Source organism: Sapajus apella, unplaced genomic scaffold (genome assembly GCF_009761245.1).
Source record: "Sapajus apella isolate SASKATOON/1434 unplaced genomic scaffold, GSC_monkey_1.0 scaffold7, whole genome shotgun sequence".
NCBI lineage: Eukaryota > Metazoa > Chordata > Mammalia > Primates > Cebidae > Sapajus > Sapajus apella.
In genome coordinates, this window is record NW_022436947.1 from 41,730,284 (window position 1) to 41,749,609 (window position 19,326).

General features: G+C 36.8%; 1 protein-coding gene across 1 annotated transcript in view; it reads right to left on the bottom strand.

Annotated features, from left to right (window-relative positions):
* The window catches only part of SEMA3C (semaphorin 3C), a 181,337-nt gene extending 164,120 nt beyond the window's left edge, over positions 1-17,217 (bottom strand). Inside the window, exons 1-2 of the mRNA XM_032276442.1 lie at positions 16,718-17,217; positions 14,557-14,697 (exon numbers count right to left, since the gene is read on the bottom strand). Of these exons, the coding sequence (XP_032132333.1) occupies positions 14,557-14,659 (103 nt within the window). The 5' untranslated portion in view covers positions 14,660-14,697; positions 16,718-17,217. The remainder of the gene's footprint in view (positions 1-14,556; positions 14,698-16,717) is intronic.
* Between the last annotated feature and the right edge of the window lie 2,109 nt (positions 17,218-19,326).

Genomic DNA, 19,326 nt, shown 5'->3' on the forward strand with positions numbered 1-19,326 from the left:
CTATGTGATTCAACAACGATTTACTGATTTGGCTATTTTAGTGTTGTCTGGAAGTAACTGCCATTAGGCAAAACAATTTTTCTTTGTTCCATCCAGGGAAGCGCCACAGCTGTGAAATTTACATTTTGACACACAGAGGGCTGTAGACTTACAGTTTCCTAAATCAGATACTGATATTTTACACTTGAAACTATATCCTAGGCATTTCTTATCAGTTACTTCACTATGTCTACATACTTTGCAAAACTTACCACCAAGTGCTAAGTAACACGAACACGCTATGTTTAATTACTTATTTTGAAGGCAAAATATATCTCTTTCCATTAATGATCAATCAGTAAAGTTACAGTTGGAACCTTGGAAACAATATCTTCGTTCTCTGTGACTGCAATTTCAAAAATACACAATGTCCTAGAATATCACCTGCTGTTTCACTTCATAACATGGTTGTCTAATTTTCTTATTTTGCCTAAAATGCACCTGATGAGCAACATGTGTATCTCAACTTTGCTCATATTAAGTATATTGCACATTATAAGGTATTAAATTTATACCTCCCACAAAAAAAGTTATTTTTTCACTTTTTTTCTGTAATGAAAGACATTATATTGATGCACTAAAACAAAGAATGTTATAAGCCCTTGATAAGTGCCACAAGAAGTTTTCAATTCATGTTGTTTGGGTTTTCTGGTTTGTTTCTGAGACTGTCTTGCTGTCACCCAGGCTAGAGTGCAGTGACGCCATCACAGCTCACTGCACTCTTGACCTCACAGGCTCAAGTGATCCTCCTACCTCAGCCTCCTGGGTAGTTGGGACTACAGGTGTGCACCACCGCACTCAGCTAGTATCTGCCTATCTCCACCTTTCAAAATGTTGGGATTACAGGCATGAGCCACTGCACCACCCGGCCTTCATGTTTTAATAAGAACAAGTAAAGATGACATATTCTTTCCAGCCAACACTGAAAATTTTCTTTTCTTTTTTTTTTTTTTTTTTTGTTTTTGAGACAGAGTCTCGCTCTGTTGCCCAAGCTGGAGTGCAATGGTGCGATAAGGACCTAAGCACTCAACTTGTGCTCTGTTTATTATTGACGTATCCATAAGACCTCTTATTTCTACCTCATATCACACAGTTGTTTCCCTACAAATATTTTTCAATTGTAAATATGTAGCTATGTTTACAAACTAACGAAAGCATCTAGCTGTGCATTTTAAAACAAAGTTAACCTCTCATATAACTGAGGAAAAGTTATGTTCCTGAAAAAGTACAAATATTAAATTGATCACATAAACAACTACAAATTTCCATTGTCCAAATGAATTTTTCAGCTATCCATTTATTCAAGGCTAACATTATTGATTCATCTAATAGCAAATCTAATGTAATCACGACACCACAACATCATACTAAAACAATATATGACTTCTAACTCATAATAGCAGGGGCAGTCTTGTTCCCATTTCCAGGCTCCAGTGAAGTTTCCAACATTCCTCAATGAAATCCCAGGTTTATTTCTAGAGGACCAAGGGTGTTTGTACTTTTCCTTGTGTATTGTTGAGTATACTAAAGCAGAATCATCAGCCATTAGCCCATGGCTTTTCGCCTATATGAAAACAGTAGGATTATAGTACAAAGGGCAGAGACCTAAGCCAAGATTATTTGCTAAAAAGAAGGGTAAGAGCATAAGCCCTCTGAATTACTGGCACCTAATGATCCTGGAGCTGAGAGCCCTGAAAAGGTATGATCCACTATTTTGGTTCTTTCTGCTCTACCTCTGCCACCCTCCTAATACAGATAAAACTCATTCATTCCTTCCCTTTCAAGTATTTATAGTCACACATCCCTTAACGATGAAGGTATGTTCTGAGATGTGAAAATTTTGTCATTGTGCGAACATCACATATTCAACTTACACAAACCTAGATGGTATCTCTTACTACATGCCTAGGCTATATGCTGCAGCCTGTTGCTCCTAGCTACAAACCTGTACAGCACGTTACTGTACTGAATACTGTAGGCAACCATAACACAGTGGCATTTGTATATCTAAACATATCTAAACATAGGAAAGGTACAGTAAAAATACAGTATTATAATCTTATGGGGCCAGGCGCAGTAGCTCACACCTGTAATCCCAGCACTTTGGGAAGCCGAGGCAGGCAGATCACCTAAGGTCAGGAGTTCAAGACTGGCCTGGCCAACATGGTGAAACCCCCGTCTCTACTGAAAATACAAAAACTAGCCAGGTGCGGTTGCACACGTCTGCGATCCCAGCTACTCAGGAGGCTGAGACAGGAGAATCACTTGAACTCAGGAGGTGGAGGTTGCCGTGAGCTGAGACTGCACCACTGCACTCCAGTCTGGGTGACAGAGCAAGACTCTTTCTCAAAAAAAAAATAAATAAATAAAAATCAAACTTATGGGACTACCATTATATATGTGGTCTTTCTCCATAGAAACATCATTGTGCAGTACACAAGTGTGTTAAATATCTACTATGTATCACACATCATTTAAAAGGCTAGAAAAAAAAAGATATACAGAGAAACAACCATAAACAAGCCAGAACCTGCTCCCATTTCCATAAGTGACAAGGTTTGTGAGTGAGAGGAAGCCTTCCCTGTCTTCTACCCCCACTCCTCCCACCCCTACCACCACTATCGCTTCTTCCTCTTTTAGAAAGCCTGCTATCCCACCGTTAGACACAGAGGGCATCTATTACAAAAACCTGCATTTAATCCCCTGTATGTTACGCCTGATAATGTAACCAATGTAATCTAAAGGCCTATTTTATTTTATTTTATTTTAACAGAGTAGCACTCTTAGAGTACAGCGGCACGATCTCGGCTCACTGCAACCTCCACCTCCTAGGTTCAAGTGATTCTCATGTCTCAGCCTCTTCAGTAGCTGGGACTATAGGTGTGCACCACCACACCTGGCTAATTTTTGTAATTTTAGTAGAGACTACGTTTCACCATGTTGAGTAGGCTGGTCTTGAAGTCTTGGCCTCAAGTGATCCACCTGCCTCAGCCTCCCAAAGTGCTGGGATTACAGGCCTGAGCCATCATGCCTGGCCTAAATGCCTTTTCAAGTTGTTGAGATTCTTACTGAGATGTCATTATGTTTTAAAATACAAAAGATCTAAAAAATAGAACATAATTTTCTGAAGCATGGTTTTGAAATGGGTCTTTACATTCCACACAGAAGTGAAGGGGATTTGTTCACTCTTAGTGAGTTGTAGACACTCAAACTGCATTACCACTACACTGATGATGATTTATCTGGCTTTGAGAATCTCAGTTGTTGAGTAAAGGGGTGAAATTTTAATTTTTAGTATTGACTATAACCTGAAAACCACTGGAACACTAGATTGAACAGTGTTCTCTTTTACTATTAAAAGGAGTTCCCTGACCCTTTCATGTTGAGGAACAGAAACTGCATTTAAGTACTTAGGGAAAGTGGCTTCTAAATATCACAGTAGGTTACAGTCACCTGGGACAGTTTTACAACATTAGTGCCATCCCTAGAGAGACTGACTGAATTGGTCCGGGGTATGGCCTTGGCATCAGCATTTTTTAAAGCTTCTATATAATGCATAGCCAAGGTTGAGAATCACTGTTCTAGGGTCTCAGGTTTAATCTCACCACTCATTCCAAAAACTCAGAATTACAGGGCTCTATTTTTCCTGAATTTTCTGAATCTTGGTGCTAATTTTCTTCTGAGTTCAAGCCTTGTGGCCTTATGATAGGGTGGCAAACTTCTGATGAAAATGAAAGTACAGAGAAAAAAAACTTCTGAACTTTGGGTACGTAATCTGTCAAGAAAGACATTTCTTGAGATAATGTTGTTTTGAACTTCTGATATTTAAAATAGCCTCCTTCATGCCTTTGCTGTAACCCTCAATTATGGCCAATTTTGGGGGGGTGGCGGGAAGAGGGAGGTAGGGAGACAGAGACAGAGACAGAGACCCCTACCAAGACTACAGACAGTTTAGGATTTTAAATGCTCTGGCCATTTGGATTTAATTTGACAATTAGAAGTCAGCCTAGTCATCAGTCAGGCAGTCATAATGACTCTGCACAGTTACAGACACTGTTGGGAATTTGGAGGTAAAGAAACAAGACAAAATCAACAAAAGCATTTTGACCCAGAGGCTTGGAGACCATTGCAGTAAGTGCAAGTGTAATAAGCTCATCCTTGGCATTTCAACTTAATTCCCCTGTCAATCCAGTTTATAACTATGATAAGCTAATCCCTGCTAGCAAAATGATGAATGCCTACAATGGGTTTAAAGCTGATGCTCTAAACTAGTTTAACATATTTTTCATTTTTAAAATGTCACGTTTTGTGAGGTGTCTGTGCCCCTTTCATGGTATGCATCAGGGTTTGCCTGGTGTAATATTTACGTGGTTGGCTTATCCTGCTTACCACTGTAGGTGGCTGCTGAGGACCAAATTCACGCCACACTTGTCTTTGTGCCCAGAGATGCACACAGCATTGTAACGAGCTAGACCCTGTAACAGAGTCAGGGAATTAAATGTAGTTTTGGGGTGTGCTTTTTTAAATTGAATAAAATCTCTCTGTAAGGAAGGTGGGTGAGTAGAGAGCAAAAGAAGAAGAGACAAGTGGACATGACAATCTTTATAAAAAGGCCTAAAAGCTTTTTTCCTCTTATTGATCCATCATTCACCAACAATCAATTCTAACTAGATTTTCCTATTTCCACTGGAAGACGAACAAAATTTATACTGTTGGAAATTCATACAGATACATATCTTGAAAAATGTCTATGCTATTAATGGACCTCGGCAAATTTATCTTTAGTTATTAAAAATCTAATATTCTTTTTACCCAGAAGCAGTATTACAAAAGGTTAAAACTAAGCCTTACTATCAAATATTGTAAAATCTGCAAACCAAAGATGGTTATTGCAGAGGTAATTTCATCTCCATAGCACAAATAAATGACACATCTTAACTCTCGGCCACCTTTAACTACATTCTTGCTATACATTCCATCAGCACCTGGGCTCTAAAGCTTTTACCATTTCATGAATAATTCCAAGCTAAGCTTGATAACCTTTTTCTCATGTCAGTAAAAAAGAAAAGAAAAAAAGAGGGGAGAAGGGAAAATAAATGTAAGATATCAAGAAATATCTATATACAATTATGCATATTAAAAGTTTTGAATATATATCAGAAATATAGAAGGTAGATGTAAGATGAAATAAACTAAGGTAGATCATTATAAAATATTCTATGCAGAAGAGCTGTTGAAAATGAAAGCATTATAAAAGAGACAGGAATATTATAGATATAATAAGGAGAGAGGCAAGCATTTCCTTTCGCCTGAAGCCAGAATGTTTCATTATTTTGTAGCCAAGAGGTAAATGCTGCTTTTTCTTCCACAGAGTAAAGATTACTGAATGTTTTTTCTTCTATAATAGAAAATTAATTATACCACTGTTGTCGATATAACTAAAGAAATAACCAACAGTTATAACGCTAGCATAAAGAATCTTGTGCTTACTGTACTTTAGATATCAAAATAGAAAACACAGCTGCATAGATCATACTATCAGTTCCCTCTGAAAAAATTTTACATAATTAGATTTCTACACAAAGGTTTTAAAACTCCAGTCATATCAGCAGGTTTTGACTACTAATGGAAAATAGGATTGATGCAATTATGTTAAACAGTGGCAGGAAGCATGGCTTTTAAAAGAATCAGCTTAAAGAAAAAAAAATTCCAGTCGCATGTGCATTAAAGCTGTCAAAACTCTAAGCTAAAGATCTGCTCTTTGTGCCAGCTAAACCCCTGCGCCACTCCGGAAAGTAACTTTCTGAAGCCATGCCAAGCCCTTTGCTTGAAAATAACATCTTAATTGGTTTCTTCTAATAAAATCAAAATGCTCTTTTGGTGATGATAATACACTCATTGTTTTATTCCTGATTAATGTTCTGGTCTCTTGGAATGTTTTGAGTATTACTGTTCGGGAGAAAGGAAAAAGCCCTTGAGCCTGAATTTATGGAGCGACAATCTGGCTGGATGGACCAACCAAATTGGAGGCTTTTGATGCCAGAAAGATTGCTTTTATAAAGGGTGGTCTATTTAACGTCAGATTCCTAATAATACCAATGAGGCTCCAATCTCTTCCTATGGACTGCATCATTAGTATACAATAATGTTTAGTTATGAATACAGAACTAGGTTGTTTAGAGAATACTTAGGTCTCTAACTGGCAACTGACACAAATTAAATTATCCAGTAATTCTTTTCAAATCAAGGGGTAATTTAAGTCATAAGGTTTTTCTTTTGCTTGAGTTATGATAACTAGTGTACAACTATCTGAGGACAGACAAGTTACTTAAAAGGCTCCCAAGTATTCACCACACCATATCCAAACTTCTGCATGCCTTACAATCCTGTTAAGTTTCTTTACTAAAAGTTGTTCAGTTCAGGCTATTGAATGGTTTGTATACACCTGGACTCTAATAATGCAATGAAATTCAATAGAAAAATATCATTTGTATAATATTTATACAAACCCATTGTATAACCACTTTGCTACTACTCACTAACTCCATTAAATAAGAGATCCCTGGGTTGAGAATTATAGTTGTATTGGAATTGTCTTTTTACATGTAATAGTCTCATTTAAAATAAACCGTAATCACATATATGACTTCTACTTGACTAGATGACAAGGAAGGTCAAGCAAGACCTACCAGAGTGTTTAACTCTCCATGCTCTCAGTTTCTAATTTTGTTCTTGCTCTCTTAAAATCTTCAGACCCATTGTGTTCATTATCAAATTTCAGTGATGAATGAAGCGCCAGCTTGGTGTACTTCACACAGTTTCTATAAATTATGTCTATTTACAAAAGAGAAAATGTCTTTTCTCATTTAATTTTTGTGAAATGAGGATTTTGGAAAACTGAGGCACATAATTGAAGTTTATATTTCATATGCTATCATTGAGATTCTGCTCGCTCTTTGGCAATTGATGCTAACTACAGTAACACTAGCAACTTGGGTTGCAAGACTTTGCTGGCTGAGAAAAAAAGGCAAGCGTAGAGAGCAAATTTAGGTATTTATCTTACTGATGCCTTTAAATATTATGTGCCCCATTCACTCCCTTTACATTCCTGTTATCTGTGCTAGGGATGGATTACTTCCTTTTTGCAGGTTGCTATTCAACAAGTCATTTTGTTCTCACTATTACTAGCTGACAGAAAAATGGGAGGGAGACAGGGCTCAAATACACGAGTCACCAGTTTCTTGTCCTGGCCCTCAGCTTGCTTGCACTAAAAGCTGTCACTACATAACTGTTACAAAAATGTTTTAAGTACTAAAGTGTTCACCAAACTAATGATCTAATTATATAATTATAAATCTGTAGTTATTCATAAATGTAAAGTAAGAAATCATAAATAATGCATTTAAAATGATACCAGGAATACAACAGCTTTTTTCTGACTTAACAGTTTTTGTTATATGAATATACAAGAGAATATACACTTAGGAAAGACTAAAACGGTATCAAAGCATAATGGGTTTTTACTCATAGATGATGATGATGATGATGTGTGTGTATGTGTGTGTACGTTATGCATTTATTTTTAGTCAGATATATATCCTCTCTCCATAATTCATTCTGACTGTTGAAAGTAAAAATCTCAAAGGAAGTAAGTTTTTCCTAAAAAAATTTAGAAGTTGCTTCTTTAGAGCTATTAATTCTACATGGAGTTAAGGTTTTCTTTTTGCTGGATCAACAGTCTGACTCCCCTCTCTGAGGAAGAGAAATCGTCTGTAAAATTATTTTGCTGTAACTCACTGGGTTTATCTATTCCATACAGACTAGAGACTGGACGTTGGCCATTACATTATAAATAAGATTGAATATAAGAGCAATCTTTTTGGTACCTGATCATTTTTACCAGAAAATAGTTTTACTAAGGTAATAATTTAGAAATTAATTAGGTAGAATATTTTATACTTTTATTATCAAGAATGTTAAATTCTAGCAAGTGTTAAAGTTGAGTAAGGCAAGAATATTTAGCATTTCCAGTGGCATCAATTCAAACCAGAACATAAGATTATTTTAATGGGTTTTTCACTCTAAGGCAATACAAAATGAGCAGAATAGAATATCCTAGGGATTGACTAAGGGGAATATGGAATCCTGATGTACACAGCACATCAAATGAGCTCCTGACTACAAAAGCAGTAACTTGGGGAAGGCAAGACAAGACCAATGTGTTCATTAATTTGCATGAATTAGAGATAAATGAAAATATAAATTATTCTTATCTATGTATTGCCTAAATCTTTGCAAAGAGAATTGAGAGGCACTTAAAATATGGTGTTAAACAGATTTAAAGCCTGATATATAATGATCCTCAAATTATTGCTGAAAATCAGCAGTTAATTAAAAATGGAAGGCATGTTAAAGCTACAGTGTTATGCATACTTGGGTAAGAAATAGCATGAAGCAAGTTTGCTAATATTCATATTAATAGCCTTGCATTTCTGCAGATTTTGTAATATACATTTGCAGGGTGTCTCTGACTCTATACAAGCACTGCTCATAATTAATTTTTCTCTTCTTACATCATTCTGTCTTTTAGTCTCGTCAATGTCACCGTCAAGCTGTAGCACCTTAACCAAGCGCTTCAGCCTCCATGCCAACCTACTTCATAGGCATTCTATAATAAATTAAGTAATACAGAAGTTATTTGAAAAGTTAAAAAGTGCCTTGCAGAAGTAACATATCCCTATTGAGCGCTTAAAGGCAGCTCATTCCCACTGGATAAGGAGGATGGGTTGAAATGATTGTTTCTGAAAAGCACGCGACTTAAAATGTAGAACATACTTGTCATCTTTTACAGCTCAGCAAATTGTTCCATGGCTAGTGCAACCCTAAAATAGCACACGGCTCAGCACTTAGTTCTGCCTTCCATGTGCTCTTCTTGCCAACACATACTCTGAGCTAGAAAATATCTTACCTTTCTATTCCTTGCTTTTAAATGTGTTTTGCTTAACAACAGAGGTCTTCCGTAACATATAAATGAAAATGCAGCAGGCAAAGGAGTCCTGGAATTTGCCCAAAGCTCACAGCTCTATCTCCCAATGCTTTTTAACAGTAATGGAACTAAAAACCAAAGCGATAGTTCTTTTGTACCTTGTGATATAAAAGATGTTTGTGAAATGAAAAAAATAAGTGTGTTTCAATGCTATGTTTTTAATGCAATGAATGATATCCATGAAAAAGAACATCGGAATCTTTTGTTTAAGAGAGAGTGCAAGGTACAGTGAATCTATGGAGAGTAAACGCTGATAAATTTGCATAGTGAAATGAGGAGAGTGAATTCTCGTTTTTCTATAGTTATCTATCTAAGCATTGACTTGCTCACATAAGCACAAAGCGAGATCTCACTTACAGCAACAAAATAAACATGTTCCAGAGAGATAATTCCTCTCATCTTCACCTTGATAAATCATAAATTAAAGGGGGAATTGGGGATGTTATAAAGAATGAATTTTATTTCATTCTCAGGCAGGTTTGATGTTCTAAGAGAAATGTAAAATTCTAGAGTGATACATTTAACATGATAAGTTTACAGCATACCTTACTGAGAAAACATTCTTTTCCTCTCATTCTGATCTTTGTAGATCTTAAAACTAATTCTCATGGTAGCTACAGAAATGGCTGTCACAAAGGCAGTATTGATGTTAGTGATTATTATAACTAATATAAGTAAATTACCAAAACTATTTTGAAACAAAGAAGACAAAAAGTAGTATACACCTAGGAAGAATGTAAAAATGTATAACTTTGGTTCTAGATATATTTCCTAAATCAAAATTGCAAATAAAGGCTATGTAACATGGTTTTAGCAATACACATGAACATATCAACATATATGATCAACATGTAAACAAATTTAAAATAAGCTATCTAGGATCATGTGCACCATCTTCATTTGATAAAGAGTTTAATTTAATTAAACATATGTTTAGGCATGCCTACGGTTAATCCATAGAATAGGACACATTTGTTCTTTTAATGAAACTGCGTTGGTTGTATTACCAATTAACGTAACACTCAAGCTCACTCTTCTAATTTCAGAACACTAAAGCATTCCTTCTTTGCTCCCAGTTGTAGGGAACTTATGCCTCTGAATGGCTTAACACATATCATTTCTTGGCAACAGAATCAAGCTTACTCGAATCTGATAAACTTCACCTGGAATAGTAATTACTTTTTTAAACAGAAAAATATAGGCTCACACATTTTTCTAAAAATTTTCTAAAAGAAATTCATAGCATATCAATGTAATACATTTTATCCTAGTATTTTCAAGAGACATTCTTTGCAATAAAATTTCCTCCCTCCAATTTAAGCCTACTAGAGACTTTGTTTTATTTTGACTACCAGAGTCCTAAATCAATACGTGTTATAGAGGAAAATAGACATACGAGGCTATACGTCTTTGCAATTCTTCTCGTCTTCCATTGTAATTGTATTTTATAACAGTTTTTAACTTGCTGCTTTACTTCACAAATTTAGTGTGACTGTATTCTAGACTTCTACATTTTAGGTAATGTCCAACTCACACTGAATTCATCAATCCTTTGCTGAGTTCAGTTAAACTCTCACAAGGGGGAAAGTAGAGGGAACTTTTTTATTCACAGAACACCCCTTGAGTTTGGGTTTATTAAAACACTTATGTGTGCTTCAAAATATTTCAGTCACACTTAACTGAAACCATCATAAGGAGACTTAAAAGAAAATGCAGTAACACACATCTGAGAACTAAATACTTCTCAGTATTTAGTTCTGAGGAGATTCAATACAGCCAGTGTAAGCATCTTCCAAGATTAATGGAGAAATCAAGAACAATTGCTTTTATTTTCATTTCTTGGGCAACCACAACACAAACTATTTCAACAAATGTGCCTTGTAATGTTAATGCTACCAGAGTTCATAAAGAGGCAATTTATTATTTTGAATTTATTGTCCAATAACAATTCAGCTTTTGGGCTTAGTTCATTAGTTCACAGGGGTTCTTTTATTTGTTGAAGCTGACATTAAAAGATGTTTAATAATTTATAGTCTTTCATTTATATACTGTCAATGACCTGGAGTTTGGCAGTTTTATTACTAAAAATTCAGCACAGACAAAATGGAAAATGAGTCACAAAGTAAATAAACGAAAAAACAGGGCCAGGCATGGTGGCTCACACCTGTAATCCCAGCAATTTGGGAGACTGTGATGGGTGGATGTTCAAGACTAGACAGGCCAATGAGGCTGAGACCAGCCAGGCCAATGTGGTGAAGCCTTGTCTCTACTAAAAGTAAAAAAATTAGCCAGGCATGGTGTCATGTGCCCGTAATCCCAGCTACTCAGGAGGCTGAGGCAGGAGAATCGCTTGAACTTGGGAGGCGGGGGTTGCAGTAAGCAAAAATCTCACCATTCAACTCCAGGCTGGGTGACAGAGCAAGATTCCGTCTCAAAAAAAAAAAAAAAAAAAAAAAAAAGTAAAGTAAAAACAAGTAATCCTATGCAAGGCTAGTGTTTACTCATAAAATATCCATTTCCAATTCAAAACTCACAGTCAGTTTTCTGTTTTTAAACCACTATCATGCATATGCAAATGTAAATGTAAACATCAGCCATAAGCTGGAAGATTGGCCAATATTAACTACGGAAAAACTTAAACTAAAAGTAATTTATGTGAACCTTAAATTCATTTGCAAAGCTATTGGGCACCAAATGAGATTTAGACAAATTACAAAAGAAAGTATCTATTAGAAGTTACAGGTCTCAACATAGAAGATGCAAGTAGTACAAATGTAACTAATTAATAACATCAGAGGTACATTCTCCCACAGGACTGATGACCAACTGGTTGACCTTGCCCTAGATCATTAGAGAAGGCAAATCTGTAAATCACTGTTTTACAAATGTTATCACTCCATTATTTCACCACAAGGAAAAGGAATGGAACGTGGATGGGAGAAGAGACTCCTTGTCCTACACACCTTAAAATTGACTATGATGCTTATTGCACCTGAAGTAATGCAAGACTAAGTGGTTTCTTCTCAAGTTCCACCCAGAGAGAGACAAGCAGAGAACCAAGTTGTAGTGATGGAGAATTCAAGACAAAAGAGCCAAGAGGTAAAGTAATTAGGAGATAATATAAAGGCGCTTAGAAACATAAAACAAGTAATGCAAATAACCTCTGTATGATGCAACTTGAAACCACCTGAATTTCCCCAAAACACCTTTCAGTTTCTGATTTTTTATTGGAAAACAGTAATAGAAATTTAGAAATATGAAATAAAAGTATGTCATATGTTTTTAAATATATATATATTCTTAAACATATTAACCCTATACAAAGCTCTATATTTTGATGTTGAGAATAAACTACTTTGGAGGAAACTTAAGAAACTACTTAGTATGATACTCAGATAAGTCATCATTTGACTAATGAGAAACTTTAAATAATAATAAATTTGAAACAGGCATCTCAAGGAGATACACTGTGAAATCTCCTAAGAAAACTGTATTGAACTAAAGTTTAAAATTTGTACATTTTGACAACTGTTTTTGTCTGATACTTTTCCTATACCTTGCCTATGTAGTTCATTTTAGGAACGTTTAAAATTATTGAGTTAGAAATCGTGGAATTTTATTAGATATATTCTCATTGTTGATAAATCTCTTTTAAACTGTATTCAAAATAAGTGATTTACTATCTCTCTGATTATTTCTGCTTTCTCTCATTTCCTAAGAGTATCCGTAATACTCTTGAGAAGAACAAAATATCAGGCATTATAGAACTTTGAGATCAACAACTCATCATGTCATATTCTATACAAGTTACAAATTAAGGAAAGTCTTATTCTGAAAGAATCCGTTTTGAGTTTGAGAGCATTTAAAATATTAGGCATATATTATTTCAAATCCCATCATTACTTCCAGTCACTGCATAGCAGAGCTGTCACTGTCTTACATAGTTCTGAAGTTTGGCTCTAAAAGATTAAACTATGTAATTTCCTTCTGTAAAATATGAATTGTAATTTCCTTTTCAAATACAGAATTGGTTCATTATCTCTGGTGACATACTTTTTATTAATATTTACATTAAAAGTTTGGATTAATTTTCAATGGAAAAGAGAGCAGGTAGAGACATCCAATCTATTAGATCACAGCACCTCTATATATACTAGGAAAAATATAGAAAATAGAGGGGAAATTGCACTACTTCTTAACGCTTTTTCTTTTTCATTTGAAAAGGTATTTCATAGTTCTCAACTTGGGAGGAAACCTGTGGGCAGTCTATAAGATGCTTTAGTAATAAAGGGGCAAAAAAGGACACTTCAAAGGGTCTGTATTTCCATTCTTCACAACTTAACTGCATAGCTATGGGTTTTAAGGGGAATGCCTGGCATGGAGGCTAAGGAAGCAATTAGAAGCTCATACATTCTAAGTTCCAAATATGGCTCCTTCAGTGCTTATGAGGACCTTGGAGGAAGCATTGGTGACTTAAAAAGAAAAAAAACAGGACAGCCATTTGACTGATAAGTGTCAGTCATTCATTCTACTATTTGAAATTTGAGACAACAAAGAGTTTCGGAGACAACTTGCTATAGGAAGGTCTGAGAGTATGTTGTTTATCAAGTGAAAGAAAAAATATTCGCAATGACACTAAAGTTTATGCAGACAGAGTTGAAAGAAGTAATAAAAATATAAATGACTTTGATTGCCAGGATGGTGTTCCTCATCCATGTCTTACTCCATCTGTCCAATTAGTATGGGTTACTTGACTAACCAAAATCATTCATCTGTAAGTCCTTTGAACTGTATACATTAAAGCTCATACAAACCATTTCCTCAGAAGACCTTGCACCTTTTATGTATGTGAAAATTTGAAATCACACTCATTTCCCTAAGCTTCTGAGGACATTTGTATACAACAACAATCAAAAGCATATTTCCAATTATTATTTTAGATCCTTTTCAATTAATTAGGGGACTATGCCAATCTAAGGAAATCCTTGTGGAAAAAGAAGAAACACCATTAGAACAACACATGGTGCAACTAGTTTTGCGACTTATGCCCAAAAAATTAATTGGGAGAATTTTTTAGTAATTAAACTTGCATAGCTCTTTCTGCTGCTGAGGATTAGCATAAAGGCGCCACTTCTTAACATTACCAGGTGAATAGTAAGATCAAAGATGCTAGGCTTTGAGCTTGCCCGTCTCCCCCATGAGTACACAGGCAAGCACAGAAGAATTGTTTTACAAAAAGCAGCATATACTACAAGGATTTTCAGAAATATTGCCTCAAATCCAGCAGAGGGTTTTTGTCTATTAACCAGTCACTTAAAATAGCCATTGTCCTCCAAAAAACAGCCCAGTAAATATTTTTAAAATTAATGTCCAGTAATATTTTATACCCTTCATTAATTTTTGAATCTGGATAAGGAAGAAAACAAAATCAAAAATAACATTTTTCCCAGAGTGTTTATCAACTCTCTTACCATCAAATGTTAAATAAACTCTTGCTTGGGGCTGGGAAGATCCTTTTACACAGATAGAACAAATAAATACTCCAACCAACACGCAAATTGCTCGGAATGCCATTTCTTCAGATATGCAAGTTAATATCCAAGGGAAAATACCTTTAAGAGAGAGATAACAAGTTCGTTATATCTCATTTCACATTTTAGGAGTAGAAAAAAACAGTAACCTACACAAAACACCCTATTCACAGAAGAGCCACCTGAACTTTTACAGTAATGCAAACAGTAGGAGGTGCTGTGTCTTTGCTTCTCAGATGTGAAAGTGTGGATTTAATTCATTTGTGTCTGGAAGTCAGCAACAAGACAAACTTTCATCTTTGAGCAAAATGATGCTACCATCGAAACAGAACAAAGCAGTGAGAAAAAGCATTGATACCTGAAGTTAAGCCCAGTATTTGAACAGATCTTCCCTCTAGAAATCCATTACATTAAAAAGACTTGAACAGAATTGTGCTAATAGACTATAACTGGATGAGAACTCTTTCCCCCCACTAACAGAACAGCAGTAACAAAATCCCACATGAACATTCATGTGGACCTACTCACTTCCATAGTCATTAGCTCTTTTAGAGTAATTGTCTCTGAAATAGTGTTTCCATACATAAATCTGTGTGCTCAATCCTTGATCACTAATGTCACTGGAATCAGTTATCTGCCATTTTATCCTGATGACCAGCAGACAGCTGTTAAATGATGCAGATGAGGTAACCATAGACTTGTGCCAAATTCAAACCAATGACCTAGTGGTAAGCAATCCAGTGAGCCATGTATCCACCGATGTATATTTTAAATAAATCAACCAGAAAGTGGGTTGTCAAAATACCCAGAGATGAATCAAAGAGACAAGTGTCACTGCTTGAAACTATAGATATAAAATTGATACATGCTATTAACTAATATCTGAATCCCAAGGATGGTCAGATAATGTGTTTCCATAAATCTACGGGAGCTCTAGTGGCCACATCATGTAAAATAAACTCAGGACCATAAAAGAAATGCAATCATTTTGATTCCACCACAATTATACGATAAAATGACCCAACAGTCCAATAAAGAAATTTATTTTTACAGGTTACAACAAGTCATCATTTGACTTTTCAAATTAAAATTTCATCGACAAAATTATTAACTTCTTGTTAAGTGCCACTAACAATTGAAAAAGACAGCTTCATTAATACAGAATAAAAAGAATTAAATGGAATATGCTATTTTAAAGAAAAATTGTAAGTAGATTTCCTAGGTGGTGCATACGTTACGAGAGTTAGAAATGAAATTGTATGTTTCTTTTACCACACAGATGGGGGAAACTCTAGAGATGTTTGTGTTGGTAATTTTCAAAAGAAACAGTTTCTTCCTGCTTCCACAACCTCTTCACCCTGTCATCCCTAAATTAACTTAGTAGGAAACTGATTTTATGGGTGACTTTCCCTTAATAATTTGTCCCTTGGTTCTGTTGACTTTATAGTTAAAGCCAAAAGAAAAAAGCTATTAATATGCCTAAACTTTGTATGTTTACTGAGCAAGCTGATATTATTAACACATCTTTTTTTTCTTTCTTTCTTTTTTTTTTTTTTTCTTCATATTGGCATCTTACCTTATCTGTTTTTCCCAAAAGGACATGTATCACCAATTGCAAAGAATAATACTGGGGATACAATGGCAGATGAAACGAAGTGGTCTACAGGGCAATTTGATTTACATCCTACCTAGTGATGAGGAGTGCGAGACTGAAAGCCAAGTTCTTAAATATGCCCCCGCCTCCCCAACAGTATCGTACAACTTCTTCCCTTTAACTCAGACACAGAGGTTCCTCTTGTTTTCACTTCTGCTGATCAGAAGCTAATAACACATAAGAAAACAATTCTCTTATATCCTCTGTAGCAATTGTGCCTTGAAAGGCACTGTAACACTCAACTTTAAACTCTCCGCAGGTGTCACAGCCTAAGGAAACAACTCGAGCAGGGCTCTCAGCAAGGGGAAGGCTTCCCTGACAAACCGCGTGTGCTCTTAAGAAAATGTCCAGGTTTGAGCACACCAATGTATTAAAAGTCAATATACAGGCCCAAAAAGTTATATTTTTGCTAAATTTGTAATGCGTAAAACGGCCAGTTTAGCTTACCGAGGTTGGAAGAAATCAGCACGGAAAAGTCATCAATTTGCTTGCGTCTCCAGTCCTTTTCCCAGACGCCCGTAATTTCCAGCACGTCCCAGTGGTGAAATTCTTTCTTCCCGGTCCTCTGAGTTTCTTTGTAAAGGAATCTCAGCGCTCTGGAGCCGCGGCACCCGGAGCCCTTCTCCGCGTCGCTCAATCAAGCACCTCAGAGTGAATGGAAAGTGGCCGGCCGCGGTGGGCGAGCGCTCTTGGTGTCCGATTACAGCGCCGCAGCGCGCGGCTCCCGCTGCCTGAGCGCGCCGCCCAGCAGGCTCTCATCACCGCCGCGCAGCCCCGGCCGCACTCCGCCGGCCGCGAGGCCCCACCCCGAGCGCGTCGGCCAGAGCGTGGCACGGAGCCGCGGGGGCGGGCCGGGCGGGGCCGACCCTTAGAACCCGCCGCCGGCCAGACGCAGGAATGCGCGGCCGCAGGCTGCAGCCCGAGCCCCGCAGCTCTGCTCCTTTCGCAGTCCGCGGCAGAGTGAGCAACTTGCACCGTGCGCTCCACGGTTTTTGTTGCCGGCGGCTCTTGGAAGACACTCAGACTCTGCCTGGCCGTAAATATCAAAGCGCAAGGCAGTTGTGTTTTTTTATTTTTTAATTTTTGCCAGGGAAGGATCACTGCATCCTTTTAAGGCAAAGAGATGCCTTTTTAAAAGGGCGTGAGTTTTGTCCTTATTCTGCCGCGTATTTTCCTTTTTTTTTTTTTTTTTTGGAGACAGACTCTTGCTCTGTCGCCAGGGCTGGAGTGTAGTGGTGAGATCCCGGCTCACTGCAACCTCCGCATCACCAGTTCGAGCGACTCTCCTGCCTTAGCCTCCTGGTAGCTGTTATTACAGGCTCGCGCCACACCACGCCCAACTAATTTTTTGCATTTTCAGTAGAGACGGGTTTCACCATGTTGGTCAGGATGGTGTCTATCTCCTGACCTCGTGATCCGCCCTCCTCGGCCTCCCAAAGTGCTAGGATTACAGGCGTGAGCCACCTTGCCTGGTCTTTGCTATGTATTTTCGAAAACAGGTCAAGATAAATGACAATCTTGTTGCACAAGTTTATCCTTGTAATGGGTATTGTTTCCTATTGAGTTTCCTTTAATGCCCTGAAGGCAGTAATTCTGTTGACCCCTCCACATTGACTCATATCCAGTACCTTCCCCGCCATGATACTCCAAACATAATTACAAGAAGAAATTATTTCACAGTTCTGTGTTGAAAGGCTGTTTAACTTATGCCAACAGATAGCCAGTAACTACACATGTACAGAAATATATCAGAGGTATATTTCCAGCATTACTTTCAGGTACACTCGTTAAACTCTGGAACTGACTTTGATGTTTAAGTGAAAATTGCGTCTCCGGACCACAATAAACCAGATGTTTAAACATCGGGAGAAATGAGCTTTGATCGCCATAAAACAAGCAGGCACTTGCTTAAAATCACTGTGTCCACAGCCCAGCAGATGTCACTCTACAGAAGGAACGCAGAGTGTAATTTCTCTATCTTATACCTGACAATTTTCTTCACATAATGAAACAGAATCATTAAATTCTTATAAACTGTGTCATAGAAAACACCTCTGAGAGTGCAAAATCATTGCTCAGTGGGAAAGTTGAATGAAATCTCAGGTGGGAGGAAGAGGTGAGTGAGACACAGCTTTCCTGTGTCTCTTGTGTTCAGTAAACATAAACGTATCTCAGACTCATGCTGCATTGTCAGGAAATGAAGGGATCAAATCAATGCAAATTTAAGAGTTCAAAAATTCTATTCCAGGGCTAATATTATTTTCAAACTTCAAAAATTTAATATAGTAACAATTAAAATTATTTTTGTGATGATGTGAGAAGATCCTTGACATAAATTTGTAATACGGAATTTAACCTCCCAAAAATCTGGTGTTATTAAAATCCAGATGTCCATATAAATAAGCACTATGTGTGCTTCTCTGAACCACTTCTGAAACTGAATGAGATCCAGCTTATATATTCTTCACTATTATCCCTTCTACTGATATCTCTGTCGGCATTTATATATTAAGGAAGGAGAAGAATAAATTATTAGAAAGATGAATGCGGGGATTAAATGACATAATTATTAATTTAGAAATGTGGAGATGTTAGAAACTGATCAACAAATTCATGTAAGATAGAATTTGTTTATACATTTTAAGTTTGAGAAAACCATGATGAAGAGATGAAAGATGAAATGCATCTCAAACGGTGTATTTACAAACTCCAAACTCAATTTACAAACACCAGTGAATTAGCTCAATCTCTTACACATACAGGGGTTTGGAGGCCTTGGCAAATAGTTTAGATTTAATCACAGTCCATGAAACTTGTGCCAAAGTTACCTCAATGTTGCCCAAATAAACTTCTTTGCAATGTGCTCCTGGGATTTAATGGTATTTGCTTAGCTCTGAGACGTTTACAGTTGGCCACACCTCAAAATGAATCATAAAAATACTGATAGGCTTTAGCCAAGAGAAATTTAAGTGCCTGAGACTTAGGTCACAGGGTGGAATTTTAACAGTAGCGCTAGAAGCCCCTATGATTAATCTCTGCCCACATTTACCCAAACT